The sequence below is a fragment of the Rattus norvegicus genome, chromosome 13 (assembly GCF_036323735.1).
Source record: "Rattus norvegicus strain BN/NHsdMcwi chromosome 13, GRCr8, whole genome shotgun sequence".
Classification (NCBI taxonomy): domain Eukaryota; kingdom Metazoa; phylum Chordata; class Mammalia; order Rodentia; family Muridae; genus Rattus; species Rattus norvegicus.
Window position 1 is genome coordinate 53961297 of NC_086031.1, and position 25705 is coordinate 53987001.

Below are 25705 nucleotides of genomic sequence, written 5' to 3' on the forward strand. Positions count from 1 at the left end.
TTAACAGTGCACAACATTGAGTTTCAGTGTATAACTGGCAGCCAGTTTGGTAAATATCAAAGGTCACAAGGGAGGGGCTAAACAAATAAACAACATCCAATGGGCATTTTACATTAACATTCAACACTCACATTAACCATTTATTTAGCAATATACTAGCATTTATTTATTTATTTATTTATTTATTTATTTATTTATTTATTTATTTATTTTTTATTTTTGGTGTGAGTATCCTAGACAATCAAACTGAACTATTCAGAAAAGAAGATAAAAGATAGCACTTCCTTTTGCCTTGCTTATAGGTATGCTAGTTGGTTTGGGCTGTTGGTTGATTTTCTTCTTTGAATCCTTATATGACAACTGCTGGTATGATGAATGCTGGTCCTTAGGTAGGAGACTTTCAGAACAGTTCCAGCTCAGGGTGCATCAGGTCCTGTGATGAAGTACATTGTGCCTTCTGCAATATGTGTTTATCTTCCACCAATGCAATGCAAGTAAGTAGTCTCTTAGGTTCTATAAGACAACCCTGACCAACAACTTACAAGAGTATTTCTCTTGTCTAGTATTACTGTATTTATTAGGTGATCGTTGGTGTTTGGAGGGGACATTATCAACCTAGAAGAGAAAATTTTATTCAATATTATATTTACATAATAATATCCATACAAATAATTTCTATTTGTATGATATTTGTGTACATAGAATTACTCAAATGATAGTTCATTCTGAATGTGGAGAGTTAATAGCATGATTTGTTATGATTTTCCCATATATCCTTACTGTTATTATACTTTGTCCCTCCTGTACCTATTTCTTTCACTTCTCCCTAATTAGGGCCATCTTATTTTTCCCCTTTCCTCTGTCAGATCATTTGTATTCTGCTTTTCCCCTTTCAACTACTCACTCACCCTATTACTGTGGCAATGGTCAGTCTTTACTTCCCTGCTTTCTGTAGTTACTCCAGGATATGGACTCATGTGTGAAGATTTAGAAGTAGGAGTCTTCAGTGTAGAAGAGTATGTTTCAAAGATACAAACTCAAGTCATTACCCCATTTTGTGGTGAAATTTTGTTCTTTTGTTGCTAAATTTTTCTTCTTTTTTAATTGTATTTTTCTTGTATATTTTATGTATTTAACATTTCAAATATTCCCCTTTCCCTCCTCCCCCGTACACTCACCCCTCCCCCTGCTTCTATGAGGATGCTCCTATTCCTACCCACCTACTCCAACCTCAATGAAAGATTTATTTATTCTTATTTATATGAGTACACTGCAGCTGTCTTCAAATACACCAGAAGAGGGCATTGAAATGGTGTTGCTAAATTTTTAAACCCATTGTATATTCTATACATTATACCCCCATCCTATGAAAAAAAATTTCTCCTGTTCTATAGGTTGGCTGTGGTCTTTGCTGATTGTTTCCTCCTCTGTAATGAAAAGAAAACCACTCAATTTAATACAGTGTTAATATTGATTATCAACATTATTTCCTTATCCATTAGAATCCTACTAGAAAGCCATGGGTTACAATTATTTCTTTGATAAATCTGCATTTATTTTCAGCAGTAATAAAGCTTCAGTCCTGTGAAAAGGCATTTGATGATATTTTCCATAGGATGAGAGGTAGCTTGGAAATTCTGCATAGATATCAAGTTGTCCCAGCACCATTTATTGTATATTTTGTTTTTCCTTTAAATGATGCTCTTATCTGTTTCATGAAAAATCAGCTGGTTATAGTTTCATTGAGTGGCATACCCCATTTGTTCTACTGGGCTTGACATCTATTTCTGTACCAGTTTCATGCTTTGAAACTGATTTCACATGTAATCAGGTTTGTGAGACCTTCATCTTTGCTCTAATTTCTTAGGATTTTGGGCTATTTGTGTTTCCATGTAAGCATTATTTTTTTAAAATCTAGTTCATCAAACATAAAGGGTTAGGGACTGTTTAATCTCTAGGCGTGTGTGTGTGTGTGTGTGTGTGTGTGTGTGTGTGTGTGTGTGTGTGTGATGAGCTATAGAAGTCAGCTTGTATTGCTTCTCCTGTTCTAGGATTAGTTAACCATACTGTCACACCCCACTTTTGATAGAGAACCTGAGGATCCTGCTACCTGTGTGGCAGATACTTTACTAAGTCATTCTATATTGTACCACTTCTCAGGTAATTTTGATTTCTGTGGTAAATGAAATTGCTTTCTGTATATATCTCAGGAAATCATTCTTCCCCTGTTAAAGTATTGGATATTTGGGTGTTGATTCCGTACTCTGAAATTACAATTATTTATCAAATATTACAATCTTTTGAATAAGTCATCAGGGCCTTTTGTGGATAACATCATAATACATGCAATTTCAGTTAATTTGCTGTAAGCTTCGCTTTAATTTATATTTTGTCTTATTGTTGTGTGAAATATTTCAAGTACTATATTGTTCAAGAGTGGTAACAGTGGACAACTTTATCTTATTTTCAATATCAGAAAAACCATTAGTATTTTTCCCATACAGTATAATGTTGGGTATTTTCCCCTCTGGTTCTTAGACTCTTTCTACTTCTGCTTCTGCATAGCTCGCAGAGACCTCAGTGGAGGCTTTGATGCAGACATCCCGTTTAGAACTGCATGTTCCAATATCCCTCATACTCAGCACATTTTCCTGTTGAACAATCTCTGGTTTAGTTCCCATCTAATACAAGAGGATGGTCTCTAATTTTAACTGGACAAGGCAATTATCTCTAGGTGTAGCAAATTGTCCTTAAGGAAGTAACTTCAATGTTTAAGGAGGAAAGTGGTTTGGGCCATGTACTAATAATCAAAATGCTATGGACATTGTTTGAAGAATGAAAGCAATAGATTTTCTTAAGCAGAGTTGCATTGGGCATATGAACCACACTTAACTTAGGTCCTGTGCCCAGCAGGAGAGAGCAAACATAGACAAAGTCAATGGTATATTTGTAGACTTTTTGTTTCATATTTCCATGAGTATTTCTTTTGTCTTATTGGTGTTTTGTCTTTATATTGTCGGCAATGTTGTATTTTTATTGTTTGATTTCTTTGTATGCTTCTCGCAGTGTTTTTATTTGTTTGTTTGATTGATTTTTATTCTTCTGCCCATTTGTTTGTTTTCTAAAAAAGAATGAGAAAACCCTTCATGGCTTTAGTGTATGTGAAGCATATGGGACAAGATAGTTGAGAAAACCATGACCAGGATAAAATATATGTCTTTTTTTACAATGAAGGAAATACAAGGCTTAAACACTTGGGTTCCTTTGAAGTTAAGACTGGAGGTGTGAGAGAAACAGTAATGCATGAGACAAGTAGGGCAGAAAGGTTCTCAAACAGCATAGGATATCAGATGACAAGAGGAGAGAGATCAGAGTGCTTCATGTTAGTGTACCAGGGAGTCAGATGTCGCTCATCACACAGCCAGTCTCTGGGCTTCCAGGATTGTGAAAATCTTCCCATAGTGAATGCATTTGGCTATAATGGCTAAGGATGCAGATGCTGATGTTTACATGGCATGGATATGGGGTCATGAGGAGGCTAAAATAAAAACTCAATTATTTTTTAAAGATGGGTTTCATTGTGTGTCATAGGAACTATCTTGGAGAATATTTTTTATGCCTCTGAAAATGACGTGCGCCCTGCTATTTTTAGTTAGCATGCTCTGCACATATCTGACAGGCTCAAGTTTTATATTCGGCAATAGTGTAAAATGTGTCAGATTAATTTTACATTTTTGTGAAATAATATTATTTTGAAGTACAAGACAATATGACTAACATATTCTACTATTATTGTACAGTGTCTGTCTGATTAATACAAATTTAAATAGGGCTGTGCAAGCCTCTAATAGTTGAGGTACATAAATGGATTTCTTCCTTTAGATTTACATTTGGGCATATAACAATAAATATATTTTTATAAGTTAGTTACACATACATCTACTTGTTAAGTATATTTTATGAATTGACCTCATAATTCCAAATTGATTTGTAGTTTCCTCTTTTTAGTTTTTAAGGCCTATTTTTCTGATGGTAGTAACCTTAGTGCTATCTTTGCTTACCAATCCATGAATAGTATTTTTTTCATTTCTTTGTTATAGTCTTAATAGACATTCTCCTTAACATTTGTATGTTGCTTCTATATCACCTTTGTGATATGATGGGGTTTGCCAGACTATTATTGATTGAGGAAGTTCTTTTCTCACTAATGGAGTTAATTTTATTACAAATAAATCTCGGAGTTTTTCCTTGCCAAGGTGCATACAGAAAGTAAAACATATAAAAGGGAAGGCAAACCCTGGTCTGACACCAAATCTTATGCCATCATCTTAGACATGACAACCTATAGAACTTCATGAGATGAGTGTCTTTTCAGCTAGGACATACAGCTTATGGTAATTTATTACAATAGTGCTTTTAGACAATTAACTTCACAACTGCTAAACAAAACTACTTTTGTAAAAAACTTTTACTGTTAAGAGTAAAGCATTTCACTAAAGTTTGGATAATTTATCTTTCAACTCTCTAATATCATGTGATAAAAAGTTTCAAGATATCTACTCAATTTTGACTGTCATTTATACCTGCAGTTTTATAATAAAGATTTCATATATTGGAAAATTTAATGTCTTTAGATATCTTTCCCTAAAACAATATGTTTATTGTTAAAATTTATTATAAAAATGGTAGAAGTATTAAAAAATAAAGATAAAAAGAGATATTTCTCAACTCACACTGGAGTTACATCCTGATTAGACTGGGTACACTGAAAATATTATCTGTTTAAATCACTGTAAATACCCAATGTTCTATTAAGCATAGTTGGCAAAATGGAACTTTTGAATTGTTGTCTAGTAGCAAATTTCTATACTATTTTCTCTAAAGGTAAATTTCGTTTTTATTAATTTTATTACATCTGTTGCATTTTCATTTTAGGGGCAAAAAGTATGTATATGTTCATTGCTTATTTATAAGTTGTACAGAGACAGCTCCCTGCTCCCAAATCCTGTGGGAGAGAGAGCTGAAAACTCAGACATGGGGACAATCCTGAGACTACAGGGTAGGACACAATGCCACTTCTGCCCACCTTTGCCCACATCCCTGGCCCGAGAGGAAAGTGCATATTGCCTCTGGAGAGAGGAACATAGGAACAGTCAGCTGCAGGAGCCCCAAGTCCAGATCTGTGCCCAGATCTGAACTGAACGGGTCAAACAGCTCCCTGCACACAAATGTCACCCAACCCCTATTGTTGCAAAATATAAAAAATAAAAAAAGGGGGCTGGGGATTTAGCTCAGTGGTAGAGCACTTACCTAGGAAGCGCAAGGCCCTGGGTTCGGTTCCCAGCTCCGAAAAAAATAAAAAAAATAAAAAAAGTATGGTTGTCTTTTATCCCCACTTAGATCCAGTACCTCAGTGCCCCCAAGATATCTGCTAGATATCTTGGCGGAAACACATCTCAACTCCGCGCGTCCCAGTGTCTCCTGCTGCCACACACTTTCCTACACTCAAACCGTCACATAAAAGAACACACAACACAATAATCTTTGACCCAATTGATAAGATATAATTGCCCACCTAAACATACAAAGCCCAGTACTATCCATCCCTTAAGAACATTAATAACAACCTGCAAAGACAAAGAGCAGAATATTAACATCACCTGCCATGGCTTCTCACCCTCTCCCTATTGTCTCTTCTCCAGGTTCCAGTCTCCTCCTCTTCCCTCAAACTTCTCTCCCACCCATCCTTCCTTCTCATCCAGAGACAGGACTCCTTCTATCCTGTATCTGCCCCTCACCTGTGTGGGATTACAAATTCAATGGAGATAAGGTTCTGGTGAAGTCTCCTGAGTCCTGAGTATGTGATTGTCCTTGGGGCGGTGGAATTAGCACCAAAATACAGATAACTCCAGGGCAAACCACAACACACCCCACCCCCCTGGAGGGGAGAGCTAGACCATCAGTTGCAGACACTCCAGTGAAAACAGAGGAGACAACTCTCTGCCTACATTCCTGACTCCAGAGGAAAACACCTTGTGCCATCTATGCACCCTACACACAGGGACCTAGAAGTAAGGGCAGGACCCTTTCAATTGCTGCCCTCACAGAGAGCTGAAAGCCAGCTGCCAGGAACGAACACAAGCCTGAGAGAAGACTCTGTTCCCATAACTGGCTGAAAGAAAACAGGAAAACAGGTCTCCAGGAGTGCTGACACACAAGTCTACAAGAGGGTCAATACACAATCAGAAACAACAAGACAAACTAAGACTAGAGACAACCTGATGGTGGGAGGCAAGCACAGGAACCCAAGCAAAGGAAACCAATACTACTTGGCATCATCAGAGCCCAGTTCTCCCACAAAAGCAAGCATGGGATATCCAAACACACCAGAAAAGCAAGATCTAGATTTAAAATCACATTTCATCATGATGATGGAGGACTTTAAGAATGTCATAAATAACTTATTCCTTAAGGAAATACAGGACAACACAGGTAAACAACTAGAAGCCCTTAAAGAGGAAACACAAAAATCCCCTAAAGAACTACTGGAAAAAACAACCAAACAGGAGAAAGAAATGAACAAAATCACCCAGGAGTTAAAAAATGGAAATAGAAACAATAAAGAAAGCACAAAGGGAGACAACCCTGGAGACAGAAAACCTAAGGAAGATAGCAGTAATCATAGATGCGAGCATCACAAACAGAATATGAGAGATAGAAGAGAGAATCTCCGGAGCAGAAAACATCGGCACAACTGTCAAAGATAATGTAAAACAGAAAAAACTCCTAGCCCAAAAACATACAGGAAATTCAGGACACAATGAGAAAATCAAACCTAAGGAGAATAGGTATAGAAGAGAGTGAAGACTCGCAACTTAAAAGGCCAGTAAATATCTTCAATAAAATCATAAAAGAAAACATCCCTAACCTAAAGAAAGAGATGCCCATAAACATACATAAGCCTACAGAACAGCAGATAGATTGGACCAGAAAAGAAATTCCTCCTGTCACATAATTGTCAAAACACCAAATACACAAAACAGAGAAAGAATATTAGGAGTAGTAAGGGAAAAATGTCAAATAACATATAAAGGCAGACCTAAAACAATTACACCAGACTTCTCACCAGAGATTATCAAAGCCAGAAGATCCAGGATAGATGTCATACAGACCTTAAGAGAACATAAATGCTAGACCAGGCCAATTCATCCAGCAAAACTGTCAATTAACATAGATGGAGAGACCAAGATATTCCATGACAAAACCAAATTTACACAATATCTTTCTACAAATCTAGCACTACAAAGGATAATAAATGGAAGACTCCAAAGCAAGGAGAGAAACTATGCTGTACAAAAAGCAAGAATCTAATCTCCTTGCAATAAAACAAAAAGAAGATAGACAAACAAACAAACATAATTCCACCTCTAACAATAAAAGGAAGTGAAAATCACTATTCCTCAATATCTCTCAAAATCAACAGACTCAAATCCCCAATAAAAAGACAGAGACTAACATACTGGGTATGTAAAGAGGACCCAGCGCTTTGTTCCATGCAAGAAACACACTTCAGAGACAAAGACAGACACTACCTCAGAGTAAATGGCTGGAAAACAACTTTCAAACCAAATTGTCCAAAGAAACAAGCTGGAGTAGCCATTCTAATATCTAATAAAATTGACTTTCAACTGAAAGTCATCAAAAAAGATAAGGAAGGACACTTCATATTCATCAAAGGAAAAATCCACCAAGATGAACTATCAATCCTAAATATTTATGTTCCAAATACAAGGGCACTACATACATTAAAGAAACCTTACTAAAGCTCAAAGCACACACTGCACCTCACACAATAATAGTAGAAGATTTCAGCAACCCACTCTCATCAATGGACAGATCATGGAAATAGAAATTAAAAAGAGACATAGACAGACTAAAGGAAGTTATGAACCAAATGGACTTAATAGATATTTATAGAACGTTCTATCCTAAAACAAAAGGATATAACTTCTTCTTACAACCTAATGGTACTTTCTCCAAAATTGACAATAAAATCGCTCACAAAACAAGCCTCAACAGATACAGAAAAATAGAAATAATCCCATGCATCCTATCAGACCACCATGGGCTAAGGCTGGTCTTCAATAACAATAAGGAAAGAACACACATATATACATGGAAGTTGAACAATGCTCTACTCAATGATAACCTGGTCAAGGAAGAAATAAAGAAAGAAACTAAAGACTTCTTATAAATTAGTGAAAATGAAGGTACAACATACCCAAACTTATGGGACACGATGAAAGCTGTGCTAAGAGGAAAACTCACAAATCTGAGTGCCTGCAGAAAGAAACAGGAGAGAGCATATGTCAGCAGCTTGACAGTACACCTAAAAGCTCTAGAACAAAAAGAAGCAAATACACCCAGGAGGAGTAGAAGGCAGGAAAAAATCAAACTCAGAGCTGAAATGAAGCAAGTAGAAACAAAAAAGACTATACAAAGAATCAACAGAACCAAAAGCTGATTCTTTGAGAAAATAAACAAGAGAGATAAACCCTGAACCAGAATAACAAGAGGACACAGAGAGTGTGTACATATTAACAAAATCAGAAATGAAAAGGGAGTCATAACTACAGAATCAGAGAAAATTCAAAAAATCATCAGATCCTACTACAAAACCCTACATTCAACAAAACTCAAAATTCTGGAGAAAATGGACAATTTTCTAGACAAATGCCAGGTATCAAAGTTAAATCATGAACCAATAAACAATTTAAACAACCCCATAACTCCTATAGAAATAGAAGCAGTCATTAAAACTCTCCCAAAAGAAAAAGCCCAGGACGAGATGGGTTTAGTGCAGAATTATATCAGACCTTCATAGAAGACCTCATACTAATACTGTCCAAATTATGCCACAAAATTGAAACAGATGGAGCTCTATCAAATTCCTTCTAAGAAGCCACAATTACTCTTATACCTAAATCACACAAAGACCCAACAAAGAAAGAATTTCAGACCAAATTCATTTATGAATATTGACGCAAAAATTCTGAATAAAATTCTTGCAAACCGAATCCAAGAACACATCAAAATGATCATCCATGATGATGAAGTAGATTTCACCCCAGGTATGCAGGGATGGTTCAATATATGGAAAAACATCAACTTAATCCACTATGTAAACAAACTCAAAGCTAAGAACCACATGATCATTTCATTAAATGCTAAGGAAGCATTTGACAAAATTCAACACCCCTTCATGATAAAAGTCCTGGAAAGAACAGGAATATCTAAACATAGTAAAAGTCATATACAGCAAACCAGTAGCTAACATTAAACTAAATGGAGAGAAACTTGAAGCAATCCCACTAAAATCAGGGACTAGACAAGGCTGCCCACTGTTTCTCTACTTATTCAATATAGTTCTCAAAGTCCTAGCCAGAACAATCAGACAACAAAAGGAGGTCAAAGGGATACACATTGGAAAGGAAGAAGTCAAAATATCACTATTTGCATATGATATGATAGTATACTTAAGTGAGTCCAAAAGTTCCACCAGAGAACTACTAAGCCTGACAAACACCTTCAGCAAAGTGGCTGGTTATAAAATTAACTCAAACAAATCAGTAGCCTTCCTCTACAGAAAAGATAAACAGGCTGAGAAAGAAATTAGGGAAACAACACCCTTCATAACAGTTCCAAATAATATAAAATACCTTGGTGTGACTTTAACCAAGCAAGTGAAATACCTGTATGACCAGAACTTCAAGTCTCTGAAGAAAGAAATTGAAGAAGATCTCAGAAGATGGAAAGATCTCCTATGCTCATGGATTGTCAGGATTAATATAGTAAAAATGGGCTTTTACCAAAAGCAATTTACAAATTCAATGCAATGCCCATCAAAATTCCAACTCAATTCTTCAAAGTGTTAGAAAGAGCAATTTGCAAATTCATCTGAAATAACAGAAACCAAGGATAGCTAAAACTATCCTCAACAATAAAAGGATTTCTGGGGATCACAATCCCTGACCTCAAGTAGTATTACAGAGCTATAGTTAAAAAAAACTGCCTGGTATTGGTACAGAGACAGACAGATAGACCAATGCAACAGAATTGAAGACCCAGAAATGAACCCACACACCTATGGGCACTTGATTTTTGATAAAGAAGCCAAACCCGTCTAATGGAAAAAAGATAGCATTTTCAACAAATGGTGCTGGTTCAACTGAAGGTCAACATGTAGAAGAATGCAAATTGATCCATTCTTTTTGCCCTGCATATGCTTAATCCAAGTGGATCAAGGACCTCCATATCAAACCAGATACACTCAAACTAATAGAAGAAAAAGTGGGCAAGAATCTTGAACACATGTGCACTGGGGAAAATTTCCTAAACAGAACATAAATGGCTTATGCTCTAAGATCAAGAATTGACAAATGAGATATCATAAAGCTGCAAAGCTTCTGAAAGACAAAGGACACTGCCATGAGGACAAAATAACAACTAATAGATTGGGAAAAGATCTTTACTAATCCTATAACTGATAAGGACTAATATACAAAATATACAAAGACCTCATTAAGTTAGACTCCAGAGAGTCAAATAACCCTATAAAATTGGGGTACAAAGCTAAACAAAATATCCACAACTGAGGAATATCAAATGGTTGAGAAGCACCAAAGGAAATGTTCAACATCCTCAGTCATCAGGGAAATGAAAATCAAAACAATCCTGAGACTCAACCTCACAACAGTCAGAATGGCTAAGATCAAAAACTCAGGTGACAACAGGTTTTGGGGAGGATGTGGAGAAAGAGCGACACTCCTCCATTGTTGGTGGGATTGCAGACTGGTACAACCACTCTGGAAATCAGTCTGGAGGTTCCTCAGAAAATTGGACATTGCACTACCTGAGGACCCAGCTATACCTCTCTTGGGCATGTACCCAAAAGATGCTCCAACATACAGCAAATACACCTGCTCCACTATGTTTATAGCAGCCTTATTTATAATAGCCAGAAGCTGGAAAGATCCCAGATGCCGTTCAACAGAGGAATGGATACAGAAAATGTGGTACATCTACACAATGGAGTACTACTCAGCTATCAAAAACCATGACTTCCTGAAATTCATAGGCAAATGGATGGAACTAGAAAATATCATCCTGAGTGAGGTAACCCAGTCATGGAATAACACACATAGTTGATAAGTGGAAATAAGCCCAAATGCTTCAATTATCCAAGATGCACAGACCACATGAAACTCAAGAAAGATGACTAAAATGTGAATGCTTCACTTCTTCTTTAAAAGGGGAACAAAAATATCCATAATAGGAGATAGGGAGGCAAAGTTTAGAGTGGAGATTGAAGGAATGGCCCTTCAGAACCTACCCTACATGTAGCCCATACATATACAGCCACCAAAACTAGATAAAATGGATGAAGCTAAGAAGTGCATGCTGACAGGAACTGGATATAGATCTCTCCTGAGAGACACAGCCAGAACATGTCAAATACAGAGGTGAATGACAGCAGCACACCACTGAACTAAGGACAGGACACCTGTTGGAGGAATTACAGAAAGGACTGAAAGACTTGAAGGTGGTTGTGACCCCATAAGAACAACAATGCCAACCAACCAGTGCTTCCAGGGACTAAACCACTACCCAAAGACTACATGGACTCACCCTGGACTTGAACCGCAAAGGTAGCAGTGAATAGCCTTGTTGGGGCACTAGTGGAAGGGGATTCTTGGGGGGACTGTAATGGGGGTTGGATGGTGATGGGGACACCCATATAGAAGGGGAGGGGGAGGGATTATGGGGCTGATGGGATAGGAAATTGGGAAAGGGAATAACATTTGAAATGTAAATAACAAATACTCAATTCAATAAAAAAAGAAGAAAAAGTAAAAAAAAAAGAATATATTCTTTTAACTATTGAAAAAATAAGTTATACAGAATACTTATAACTTTGAATGTCCAAAATATGACAGAGATGGAATCGTATACCCAGTTGTATTTTAATTTAATTCTATAACCATCTGAAAGTTTCCATGGGCCATATCATTATTTTAGAAATTTATGTACAAATACTTTTTAGATTTATTATCACTACAAAAGAATTATGTAACACTTACGTGTATTCATTTATAGTGTTAAATCTGTCAATTCAGTTGTTACATGTTTGTGAACTAATACTAATTTGAAGACTGAGACAATACATCTTCCATTCACTGTGAATCAGAGATTGAGATACAAAGGTAGCATCATGATTGGAGCAACTTAAGAAAGTGCTGGATAGAAACAGACACTAAAGCAGTTGCATCTAATTCTGTCATTGATTTGAGGCTAGACAAATCCCTTTTGGATCAGGAGTTTCCAATGCTCTGCTTTTGCATTTGTGGCAGCTGTCTCTCATGTCCAAATTAATCACCATTCGTCAACAGAACTTTGCACTTATGGAAGAAATATGTTAATATTCCAAATGTAATTTGAAACTGTGTTAGCAATAGTTTACACACCTTTCAAAACAAATGATCATTTATGAAGTCTACTAAGAGTTGTAACTTATTTTGAGCAGGTGGGATAATTGATGTGACCATCAATGCACTGTGTACGAAACTCAGGTGATCCTTGTGCCTTTTGATATGCAGTTAGACACACAAATTCAACATAATCCCCTGACTGGATATAAATCTTTTTATTCTTTGTCCTCTTGGGAATTATGTTCTGTCTTCTCATAATTTCTTCTGTTAATACACATGCATCTGAAAGAAAAATTTCCACAAGTGCTCATTAAGTGATATATAACCCTACAGAAAAATTAGCTTTCAAGCATTATTTCTGAAACAATTTTAAAATCATATATAAATAGACACATAAAGTTAGTAAATTTTGAGTAGCAAATGGCATCCAAATAATATGTTTAATATAATAATGAAAATTTTCTATCAAAAATTACTAACAAAGATTAGTAATTAACAAAAATTTCTATCAAAAATTACTAACATCCTTAAATAAAAAATTATATTTCAGGTTATCCATGGTTCACATTGATTTAGATACTGAGCCAAGGTACAGAATTTGAACCTTGGCATATGTATAATATTGAGATCTAATGTTCAGTGTTATAAGTATTTTTAAAAATACTGCCATCAAAAGCCTAAACAATAATTACTTTCATAATATTCACTCTTAAACTATTAGCTACTAAGAATGAATAGTTTCATGAATTTTCTTTGATAGTTTTCACACCAATCTATCAAATTGTCATTCTGGACATGTAGCAAGCCTGGTTAAAAGCAGCTTCACAAACCACTAACCTGGCCTTTGAACTTACATTGGTGGAAAAACAAGAGGGTAGACCATCTTTGCTCATGCTATCCCTATAAATTTTTTCACTATTGCCACCCTGGCCTACAGCAGAACTAAGCATGCACTACAGTAAAGGCCAGGACTAAGTGCTACAGAGTCCCATAACCACATCTCCCATTGCAGCATCTGGTCTTCTGCCACTGTCTGGTTACAGGAAAAGGGTTACTGACCTCTCTCTACTGATGGTTCCGGGAACAGTAACCCAAGCTGCCATTAACTGTTTCTGAGAAAATCTGCAATACCACTTTTGAGCTACAACACTCAGTCTTAACAGTGTGAGTACCTTGCACTCTGTGCTGTCTCTGCCTCAGTCTCAGCAGGATTCACAGAAACAGTGGTTTACATTGTGCCCGAAGGTGTTAATTACAGACAAAAAAGCCAGTAGTGCTACCTGGAAATAACACCTCAATTGCAGCCTAAGATACATCTCGGGAAAAGAGCTTCCCTCTAAAAAATTTCCATAAATATAGTTTAGAAAAACTGATCCACCACATGTTCAAAAAGGCACAAGAAATATTTAAAAATTGGAAGGCAACAAGACTCTACCCTAGATCCAATACATTTTCAGCAACAAACTCTCAATATACTGACGTAGATAAAATGTTAAATGAAGGGTTTAAAAGAATCATTCTGAAATCTCAGTGATTTCCAAGAGAACACAGAAAAATAATTAAAGGAAGTAAGGAAGACAATGTATAATGTGAATAAATAAAACTTGTAGGGAATATACAGTTTGAAACAGATTTAATTATAAAAATTAGAAATTAACAGTTGTACAAATTAAATAAAAATAGGTTTGAAAATATCAATAGCAGAAAAGTCTTGATTGTTCCCAATGGCAATTCTACCTGTTTAGAAGTCCATGTAGAAGTCCTGACTTTGAGTTTGCTTAAGTTTGATATGTTATTTTTTTAAATTTGCATGTTATTTGTATTAACATTCATAAACTTAAGGGACAAATGTATATAATACAATATATATGAGACAGATAGGGGATAACCAGTCAACCAAAGGCCAAAATATAAAAAAAAACAAAAGGAATACAGAATGAATGCATTTCTCACAAAGCAGCCTAACTATCTATGCTCTAAAGGGAGCAACATTCAAAAATAAAACATAGCTACCAACTTCCAACATCAAGAATATATAACTCCTATTAGAAAAGAAGGTATATAAATTAAATCTAGAGAAGCTAATGCAGGTACATAAAATTTCAATAAATATCAATTTCAACTTTTCAAAATTAATGTTCTGAAAATTAAAATACTGTGAAAATTCATTTACAGCTTTGACAAAAAACGTATCAAAATATTGTTGTATTTTACTACATAGGTTTATAAAAATAATACTAGGAAGTATAAACAAGCACAAGAAAAACCTAAGGAGCAGCAAGCAATGTTAAGAAGTAAGAACCCTAGTCCCTAGGTGAGTCGTCCTTCCACTAGGCCCCCAGCTCCAGGAGCCCACCTTCCCCATGGCTTGACACCTGGCTTCAGACTTCACCTTCTCACCCCAACCTGGTGGGTGTGATGGGTCAGCAGGGCTGGAGCCGGGCTGGGTGGACCCCAAGTGGGCCTGGAATCGGACCAGGCTCAGAGGTGTTGGGGATCTCCCCATGTCCCCCGGCATACGAGTTCTGTGGAGGGATGGCATACTGTGGACCTCAGGTTGGACTGGGCCTAGTCCCCCAAGTTGGCGTGGAGATTTTGCAGCCCGAGGGCCAGGCAGGAGCACGAGTGGAGAGCAACTCGGAGGGAGCCACCTCTGGGCCCTGTACTGCCCGCCCCAGTGCTCTGAAGTTGGAGAAGGTGGAACCAAGTCCCGAGGAGTCCCAGGACATGAAAGCCCTGCAGAAGGAGCTAGAGCAGTTTGCCAAGCTGCTGCGACAGAAGAGGATCACGTTGGAGTACACCCAGGCCGACGTGGGGCTCACCCTGGGCATTCTCTTCGGAAAGGTGTTCAGCCAGACAACCATCTGCCGCTTCTAGGCCCTGCAGCTCAGCCTTAAGAACATGTGTAAGCTGCGGCCCCTGCTGGAGAAGTGGGTGGAGGAAGCGAACAACAAAGAGAACCTTCAGGAGAGATGCAGATCGGAGACCCTGGTGCAGGCCCGGAAGAGAAAGCAGACTAGCATTGAGAACCTTGTGAGGTGGAAATCTGGAGAACAAGTTTCTGCAGTGCCGGAAGCCCTCCCTGCAGCAGATCACTACCATTGCCAAGCTGCTTGGGCTGGAGAGGGATGTGGTTCGAGTGTGGTTCTGTAACCGGCGCCAGAAGGGGAAAAGATCAAGCATTGAATATTCACAACCAGAAGAATATGAGGCCGCGGGGAAACCTTTCCCAGGCAGGGCTGTGTCCTTTCCTCTTCCCCCAGGCCCCCACTTTGGTGCCCCAGGCTATGGGAGCCCCCATTTCACCACACTCTACTCGGTCTCTTTTCCTGAGGGCGAGGCCTTTCCCTCTGTTCCTGTCACTGCTCTGGGCTCTCCCATGCATTCAAACTGAGGCACCAGCCCTCCCTGGGGATGAGGTGAGCCAAGGCAAGGAAGGGAGGTAGACAAAGAGAACCTGGAGCTTTGGGGCTAGATTCTTTTACTGGGGAGGAATTGAAAGCACAAACAGGGGTGGTTGAGGGGGAAGAGGGGAGATGAAGTTCAGTGACGCTGTTGATCAGGAACCCGTCCGAAGTTCTTAAGTTCTTAAATAAAGACTGGGATACACAGTAAAAAGAAGAAAGAGAGAGAGAGAGAGAGAGAGAGAGAGAGAGAGAGAGAGAGAGAGAGAGAGAGAGAGAGAGAGAGAGAGAGAGAGAGAGAGAGAGAAAGAAAGAAAACCAAGTAAGAACCCTGCTGGAATGACCACACTATCAGAACTCAATTTATAATTCATAGCTATAGTAATAAAAGCAGCCTAGTGTTGGCAAAACTATACCCAGGTAAATTAATGGACATGAGTAGAGAACCACTATGCTTACCAATTTTTGAGAAATAAGGCAAAAACAAGCACTGGAAAAGAGGTCAGTTACATGTGGTACTGAAAAAAAACCTAAATTTCTACCCACAGAAGGATAAAATTAGATACTTTCACCTTGTTCAAAATTCCATTGAGCATGGATCTGAAAACTTAACATGCCTTTAACATTGAAAATGTCAGAAGAAAATATAAGGAACCCACTTCAAGACACATGGTAGGCAAGAAGTGTTTGGATATAACACCAACAGTACAGAAACTAAGACCAAGTACCATTAGATGCAACTACTAGAAAATACGGTTTCTATACAGCAGAGGAAACATTCAGCAGAGCAAACCCAGTCTATAGATGGAAGAAATCCTTGCCATCTACACTCCAGACAAGGGGTTGATACCTAGAATTTACAGAGATCTAGAAACTTCAAATCCAAATAACCAAGTCCACCAATCAACAAATGAATGGAATAGACAACTTATTTGCAAGCTTCTTATAATAAAGTTTATTTAAATTATTAAAAATGTTTTCATGGAGTTCTTAAATATGATCCAACAAAATCAACTTCGTTACCTCCCAGAAAGGTAAGGAGAGTTCAATCCATATATTTGAATGATATATTGCATTACATCAATGGAATAAATGTTAAGCAAAATGATCGTTTTGATAGATATAGTAAGCATATCTGATAGAACTATGTATAGTCAGAATAAAATATTTTTGGTATAAAAAAGATAGTAGAGAAGAATAATCAAGTGCCATAATGTATAAGATATAACATATGATATACCTAGCACCGTATTCATTTTGGATGTAAAATGACAGAAAATATTGACTGTGTAATCAGCAATCCTATCTTTTTACTGCAATATCAGAATTTGATTTATAGCAATGAAAACATAAAGTATGACAATTATTGAATCAGTCATATTTATGCCAAATCAGTCATATTTTTATACGTGGTAAATCCTTAAGTGTCACTAAAGTATAAGAAGTGAAAACAAAACAGATTGCCAATATGAATGACCAGTATACAAAAATCTCTTTTCTTTAGTGCAGTTCTGTTTTTTGATAATTAACAGAAGAAGAAATCTCATTAACAGTAACTTCAAAAGAAATAAAATACTAATGACTTTAACAACACAAATTAAAGACATCAACCATGGCAATGAGATTACCACTGAAGGAATTTGAAAAGACAAAAATGAAGAATTCTTGTATATTAATAACTGGGAAGAATTAAAATTTATATTAAAATGTCCATGTTTTTTCATCAAGTAACAGACTATATGAAACCTCACTAAGATAGAAATAACATTTTATATTTATTTATTTTTTGAGAAACTTTTTTCTTTTTATTGTCTATAAAAAGTTCTTTCTTTTTATCCATTTTATTATTGTATATTGTCTTTTCTTTTTTTTTTTCGGAGCTGGGGACCAAACCCAGGGCCTTGCGCTTGCTAGGCAAGAGCTCTACCACTGAGCTAAATCCCCAACCCCTTGTATATTGTCTTAATTACATTTAAAATGTTATCCCCTTTCCAGAGTTCTTGTCCATAAACACCCTATTCAAAGCTCCCTCCCCCTTCATCTATGAGGGTGTTCTACCACCCAACCACCTCACCTTCCCACCTCCCTGGCCTGACATTCACTTACACTGGGGATCGAGCACTGGCAGGACCAAGGACTTCTCCTCCGATTGGTGCCCAACAAGGCCATCCTCTGCTACATATACACCTGGACCCATGGGTCTGTACATGTGTAGTCTTTGGGTAATGGATTAGTTCCTGCGAGCTGTGGCTGGTTGGTATTGTTGTTCTTATGGAGTTGCAACCCTTTCAGCGTCTTTAACCCTTTCTCTAACTCTTCCAATGGGGACCATGTTCTCAGTTCAATAGTTTGCTGCTATCATTAGCCTCTGTATTAGTCATGCTCTAGTTGAGCCTCTCAGGAGACACGATATCAGGCTCCTGTCAGCATGCATGTCTTGGCATCATCAATATTGTCTGGGTTTGGTGGCTATGTGTGTGTGTGTGTGTGTGTGTGTGTGTGTGTGTGTGTGTGTGTGTGTGTGTGTGCTGGATCCCCAGGTTGGCCAGTCTTCAGTTTCTGCTCCAAATTGTGTCTCCATATCTCCTCTTATGAATACTTTTGTTCCCCCTTTTAAGAAGGACTGAAGCATCCACACTTTAGTTGTCTTTCTTCTTAAGTTTCATGTAGTCTGTGGATTTTATCTTGAGTAATCCAAGGTTTTGACTTAATATCTGCTTAGAAGTGAATGCATAACAAGTGTGTTTTTCTGTGACTGGGTTACCTCAGTCAGGGTAATATTTTCTAGTTCCATCTATTGCTTATGAGTTTTGTGAAGACATTTTTTTAGTAGCAGAATGGAACTCCATTGTGTAGATGGACCACATTTTCTGTATCTTTTCTTCTGTTGAAGGATATCTAGATTCTTCCCAGCTTCTGGCTATTACAAATTAGGTTGCTATGAACACAGTGGAGAATATGTCCTTGTTATGTGTTGGAGCATATTTTCGGTATGTACCCAGGAGTGGTAGACCTGGATACTCAGGTAGCACTATGTCCAATTTTCTGAGGAACATAAAAACTGATTTCCAGAGTTGTTGTACCAGTTTGCAATCCAACCAATAATGGAGGAGTGTTCCTTTTTTTTTAATCTTAGCCATTCTGAAAGGTATGAAAGGGAATCTCAGAGTTCTTTTGATTTGCATTCCCCTGATAACTAAGGATATTGGACATTTCTTTAGGTACTTCTTAGCCATTCAATATTCCTCAGGTAACAATTTTTTTGTCTAGGTCTGTACCACATTTTTATGGGGTTATTTGATTCTCTGGGGTCTAACCATTTCAGTCCTTTGTATGTATTGTGTATTAGCCCTCTATCTGATGTAGGAAAGATAAAGATCTTTTCTCAATCTATTGTTTGCCGTTTTGTCCTAATGACAGTGTCCTTTGCCTTACCAAAGCTTTGCAATTTTGTGAGGTCTCATTTGTCGATTCTTGATCTTAGAGCATAAGATATTGGTGTTTTCTTCAGGAAAATTTCCTCAGTACCCATGTGTTTGAGGGTCTTCACCATTTTTTCTTCTATTAGTTTGAATGTACCCACTTTTATGGGGAGCTCTTTGATCCACTTGGACTTGAGTTTTGCATAAGGCACTAAGAATGGATCAATTTGCATTCTTCTACATGATGTGATCCAGTTGAACCAGCACCGATTGTTGAAAAGGTTATCTTTTTTACAATAGATGGTTTTAGCTCCTTTGTCAAAGATCAAGTGACCATAGGTTTCTGGTTTCATTTCTGGGTCGTCAATTCTATTCCACTGCTCTATCTGCCTGTCACTGTACCAATACCATACAGTTTTTTCCACTATTGCTCTGTAGTACTGCTTGAGATCAGGGGAGGAGATTCTCCCAGCAATTCTTTTATTGTTGTGAATAGTTTTTGCTATCCTGGGTCTTTTGTTATCCCAAAAGTATTTGCAAATTGTTTTTTCTAACTCTATGAGTTGGAATTTTGATGGGGATTGCATTGCTTTTGGAAAAATGGCCATTTTTACAATATTACTACTGTCAATCCATGAGCATGGGAGATCTTTCCATCTTCTGAGATCTCATTCATTTTTTTCTTCTAGTTTCTCTCCATTTAGTTTGATGTTGACTACTGGTTTGCTGTATGTTGCTTTTACTATGTTTAGGTTATGCATCTTGAATCCTTGATCTTTCCAAGATTTTTAACATGAAGGGGTGCTGAATTTTGTTAAATGGTCTCTCAGCATCTAATGAGATGATTGCGTGTTGTGTTTTTTCCTTTGAATTTGTTTTTATATTTGTTTATGATGATGATTTTTCATATATTGAACCATTCCTGCATCCCTGGGATGAAGCCTATTGATCATGATGGATGATCCTTCTGGTGTGTTCTTGGATTCAGTTTGTAAGAATTTTATTGGGTATTCTTCTGTCAATATCCATGAGGGAAAATAGATATTGACAGAAAAATACTCAATAAAATTGAGTATTTTAAAAGAGAACTGAAGTTCTCTTTCTTTTTGGGGTCTTAGTGTGGTTTAGGTATAAGTGTAATTGTGACTTTATAGAAGGAATTCGGTGGGTTCCTTCTGTTTCTTGTCTGTAGAATTGTTTGGAGAACATTGATAATAGATCTTCTATGAAGGTCTGATAGAATTCTGCACTAAACCCATCTGGTCCTGGGATTTTTTTTTTTTTTTTGGTTCGGAGACTTTTAATAACTGCTTCTATTTCTTTAGGAGTTTTGGGACTGGTTAGATGGTTTATGGGGTCATGATTTAACTTTGGTACCTGGTTTCTGTCTAGAAAATTGTACATTACATCCAGATTATTTCACATGTGTTGAATATAGGCTTTTGTAGAAGGATCTGATGATATTTTTAATTTCCCCAGATTCTGCTATGTTTGCCTTTTCATTTCTGATTTTGTTAGATTGGACACTCCCTCTGTGCCCTCTGGTTAGTCTGGTTAAGAGTTTATCTATCTTGTTGATTTTCTCAAAGAACGAGCTCTTGGTTGTGTTGATTCTTTGTATAGTTCTTTTTGTTCCTACATGGTTGACTTCAGCACTGAGTTTGATTATTTCCTGCAATCTACTCCTCTTGGGTGTATTTACTTCTTATTGTTCTACAGCTTTGAGGTGTGCTGTCAAACTGCTAGTGTATGCTCTTTCTAGTTTCTTTCTGCAGGCACTAATAGCTATGAGTATTTCTCTTAGCAATGCTTTCATTTTGTCCCATATGTTTGGGTACATTGTGCCTTAATTTCCATTAAATTCTAAGAAGTTTTTAATTTCTTTCTTACTTCTTCCTTGACCAAGTTATCATTGAGTTGAGTATTGTTTAACTTTCATGTGGATGTATACTTTCTTTTGTCTTTGTTGTTATTAAAGACCAACCTTATTCCCTGGTGATCTAATAGGATGCATGGGGTAATTTCAATCTTCTTGTTCCATTGAGGCCTGATTTGCAACTGATTCTATGGTCAGTTTTGGATAAGGTACCATGAGATATTAAGAAGTTATATTCCTTTGTTTTAGGATGGAATGTTCTATTGATATCTGTTAAATCCATTTGGTTCATAACTTCTGTTAATTTCTAGGTCTCTGTTTAGTTTCTGTTTCCACGATTTATCCAGTGATGAGAATGTGGTGTTGAAATCTCTTATTATTATTGTGTGAGGTGCATTGTGTGCTTTGAGCTTTATTAAGGTTTCTTTTATGAATATAGGTACCATTGCATTTGGAGGATAAATATTTAGGATTGAGAGTTCATCTTGGCGGACTTTTCCTTTGATGATTATGAAGTGTCCTTCCTTATCTTTTTTGATAACTTTTGTTTGAAAGTTGATTTTATTTGATATTAGTATGACTCCTCCAGCTTTTTCTTCAGGCCATTTGGTTGGAAAATTGTTTTATAGCCATTTACGCTGAGGTAGTGTCTGTCTTTTTCACCGAGTTGTGTTTCTTGTATGCAGCAAAATGCTAAGTGTCTATAGTTAACTGATCTTATTAGAGTTTCCAAAACATATGGTGGAGAGATGATAGTATCTTCAATAAATGATACAACAGAGATTGATATCCATGAAAAGATGATTAAAATTTCATTCCAGCCTCTCAAAATGGGTAAAAGTCAACTCAAAGTGTATGAAAGACATAGAAGTAAGAACAAAAGAAGAAAACACCAAAATTAGAAGGAAAAAAATAAAACAAACAAACAAGGAAATACTTGACTTGGATTGAACAAAGATGGTTTGAATGTTTAGATGGAATGCCAAACCATGAGTGAGAAAGCACATCTTGACCAATGAAGTTAATCACAATGAGGTACTTGTGTATAGTTGAGAACTTTAGAGAAGATGGTTGTCAGGTTTGTTTTTTTTTATTGTCAGGGATTTATATAAAATATATACGGGTTTCCTATGTCAAGAACACATATGGAATTAAAAATACTTTTAAAATAAAAGTAAGTCAACCAAAACTGGATAAAATAAACAGATATTCCTCATAACAAACAAAACACATGCCATCGAGGAAAAAAATGCTTAATAATATTAGCCCTGATGGCACTGTCTGTCAATCAAAACTTCAATGAGATACCTTATCACCCAGTTAGAATGGCATTATAGACCGGAGTGTTAGAGAATATCAAATGTTCATGTGTACGTAGAGTAAAAGAAACTCATAAGTTGTTGATGAGTTATAAGTGTATTCAGTTACCATGGAGAACATGAAGATTTCATAAAATCCTGAAAATAGAACCACCAGATATCATCTCTGTTTCACTCTTTTGGAATTTACTTAAAGAATTTGGAATCAACCTACTCTACCTACATGCATAACTTTATTGTACCTTTCTATGTCACAGTAGTTTTAAGATGAAAGAATTATCTAGATTCCCATCAAACAAATGATGAATGTACAAGGAGAATGTGATATATATATATATAGTGAGAAAATCATAGTAGTGGACATTAAGTGAAATGATCCAACACAGGAACACAAATTATTTTTTGTATTCTTTCTCACACAGTGAGTAAAAGTAAAACTTGAATGAGAGGCAGTGGTTAGTAGAATTAGGTAGTGTATGTGAAAGTGCATGGGTGTATCTGTGAAGCTAGATCTGATTAGTGTAAGGTGTAGGGAGCGGCTAAAGATGGCGCCGACATCCGGTGGTCGTTTGTGGTAAACACCTACAGCGCATGTGTTGGCAGACCCCCAGCACCTACAAGGCCAGGGTGATATTCATGCTAAATAGGTTATTTCATGCTCCACCAATCCCTAGAGGACAAATTTACAGCCACAGCCTGTCTTGTATATAAGGCAAATGCCTTTGTTTCTTGGGGTCCCCGTACTATCAATGAGGTGTTCCTGCAATAAAGGCTGATTGAGAAGGATCCAACGGTGTTGCGTCTTCCTTGCCGGTCGAGGTGGGCGCAACAGTAAGGTACATACAGGCGTGGTGGTTTGGAAAAGAATGTTCAGAAAGACTCATAAATTTGATTGCTTAATCAGCAGGGAGTAAAGCTCCTACATAAGGAATAGGGTGGCCTTGTTGGAGTAGGTATGGCCTCATTGGAGAATATGTGGTTTTGAGGAATAGGGTCTGAAGTTTCCAAAGCCCAGTATAGGCTTAGTGGCTCTCTCTGCTGCCTGCAGGTCTGGATGTAGAATTGTCATCTACTACTTCACAATGTTGGCCTGCATGACACAGTGCTCCCTCCATGATGGTAATGAATTAAAGCTATGGAACTGTTAATAAGTTTCAATTAAATACTTCTTATAAAAGATGATAATGGTCATGATGTCTCCTCACAGATAGCAAACTAAGACAGTTTAATGAATACCTATGCAAATGCAAACACTCAATAATAAAGAATGAAACATATAACAGCAGTTTTCAACCAGTGAGTTGTGACCTTTTGGGGATTGAATGACCCTTTCACAGGAGACGCAACAACAGAAAGCACAGGTATTCAGGTCCCAATTCATGAAAGTAGCAAAATTACAGATATAAGATAGTAACAAAAATAAATTCATGGCTGATAGTCACCAAAACATTAATGTTTTAGCCTAGCAAGTTTGAGAACCACTGATGTATTTTTTCTACTATTTTCTATCTAAAAATCTTATTTCCATAATGCTTAAATTTGTAAGTCAAACAATCATCCAAATGCTCTATTTCAAATAATCCAATCTTGGAAGTGACATTTTGCACAAAAAAGGTTACTTACGTAAACATTTTGGTGGCTCTTCCCACTCTCCATTTTTGCAGGTTATTTTCTTGCTGCCCTGCATTTTATAGAAGGATTGGCATTGATATTCAACTGATGATAACGGTGCATATACTGGTAATGACAAGGAGGTGATGTCTCCATTTTCAATAGTTGGAGGAGGCCCACATTTCCCTGTTGATTCTAAGGAGACAACATTTGAGTAGTTGAGAAATCAAGTCAAAATACAGACTTAAGCAGAACCAATAAAAGTACAGTGCTAACCAAGACTTCGGTGATGGATATGAGGCTACAGAAATGATTGCTTGAAGAAAATTTATTCCTAAATAATGAGAATTACATTGTAAGTGCTTCCTTCCTTCTTAATGAAAACACTTACTAAATAAAAGCAAGCATGTGGGGGTCTCAATCTTTCCAGTTCTAGTCTTCAAAATTGCTGGAAAAACAGATGTTAGTGCAGGGTGTCCAAGTTTCTTTGGTTTCAATACACTACATAATTACTGTTACTCTAACCACATATTATTAAGTTCTCTAGGATAATAAAATTGCAATGAGAACTCTGCCAGTCTTCAAGCATTATGAGTTTATTGCTTCTGAGATGGAAAAATGGTATTTACAATTTGGAACACATTCCAAGGGGTTGTAAAACAATTAATGAATGGTCATAAAATGCAAAGTAGTGATTTATTTTAGGTGAAAATACAGAAGATAAAATATTGACTGGTTTATCTATACAAATCTTATATGATAGCTTAGTTATAGTCTTTAACTCTTCCTGAAACTGTAGAGTTAGGAATTGAAAATGAATGTCTAGTCTTTTATTTATTTATTTATTTATTTATTTATTTATTTATTTCCATCTTTATTAACTCGAGTATTTCTTATTTACATTTCTATTGCTATTCCCCTTTCCAGTTTCCGGGCCAACATCCCCCATCCCCTCCCCCTCCCCTTCTATATGGGTGTTCCCCTCCTCATCCTCTCCCCATTATCACCCTCCCCCCAACAATTCCATTTACTGGGGGTTCAGTCTTGGCAGGTCCAAGGGCTTCCCCTTTCACTGGTGATCTTACTAGGCTATTCATTGCTACCTATGAGGTCAGAGTCCAGGGTCAGTCCATGTATAGTCTTTGGGTAGTGGCTTAGTCCTGGAAGCTCTGGTTGGTTGGCATTGTTGTTCATATGGGGTCTCAAGCCCCTTCAAGCTCTTTCAGTCCTTTCACGGATTCCTTCCACGGGGGTCCCATTCTCAGATCAGTGGTTTGCTGCTGGCATTCGCCTATGTATTTGCTCTATTCTGGCTGTGTCTCTCAGGATGTTTAGTCTTAATGGATACATATGTAAACATTCTCTGTTGTAAACTTCTTTTTCAAATAATGAATGGAATTGATGTTTCACATTTTAGTGAACATATAGAAAAAATAAAATGATGCTAGGAATAAACATGTTATCTATTTCCCTGGAAAAAGGTACAAAAACTTGGAATGATTATATTGTATGGCATTATTACATCAGTGCAGTAGGAGAGCTCAAGATTAGGAAGCAAAAGAGAGAGTAAGATTAGGAAGAGGAG

At 37.0% G+C, this 25705-nt stretch overlaps 1 protein-coding gene and 1 pseudogene across 1 annotated transcript in view; one reads left to right on the forward strand and one right to left on the reverse strand.

The window, feature by feature from the left end:
• Positions 1-12004: 12004 nt before the first annotated feature.
• Positions 12005-25705, reverse strand: part of Cfhr4 (complement factor H-related 4) — a 68879-nt gene continuing 55178 nt past the window's right edge. Inside the window, exons 11-12 of the mRNA NM_001134792.1 lie at positions 24133-24315; positions 12005-12770 (exon numbers count right to left, since the gene is read on the reverse strand). Of these exons, the coding sequence (NP_001128264.1) occupies positions 12571-12770; positions 24133-24315 (383 nt within the window). The 3' untranslated portion in view covers positions 12005-12570. The remainder of the gene's footprint in view (positions 12771-24132; positions 24316-25705) is intronic.
• LOC108352543 (POU domain, class 5, transcription factor 1 pseudogene) lies at positions 14852-15942 on the forward strand (annotated as a pseudogene).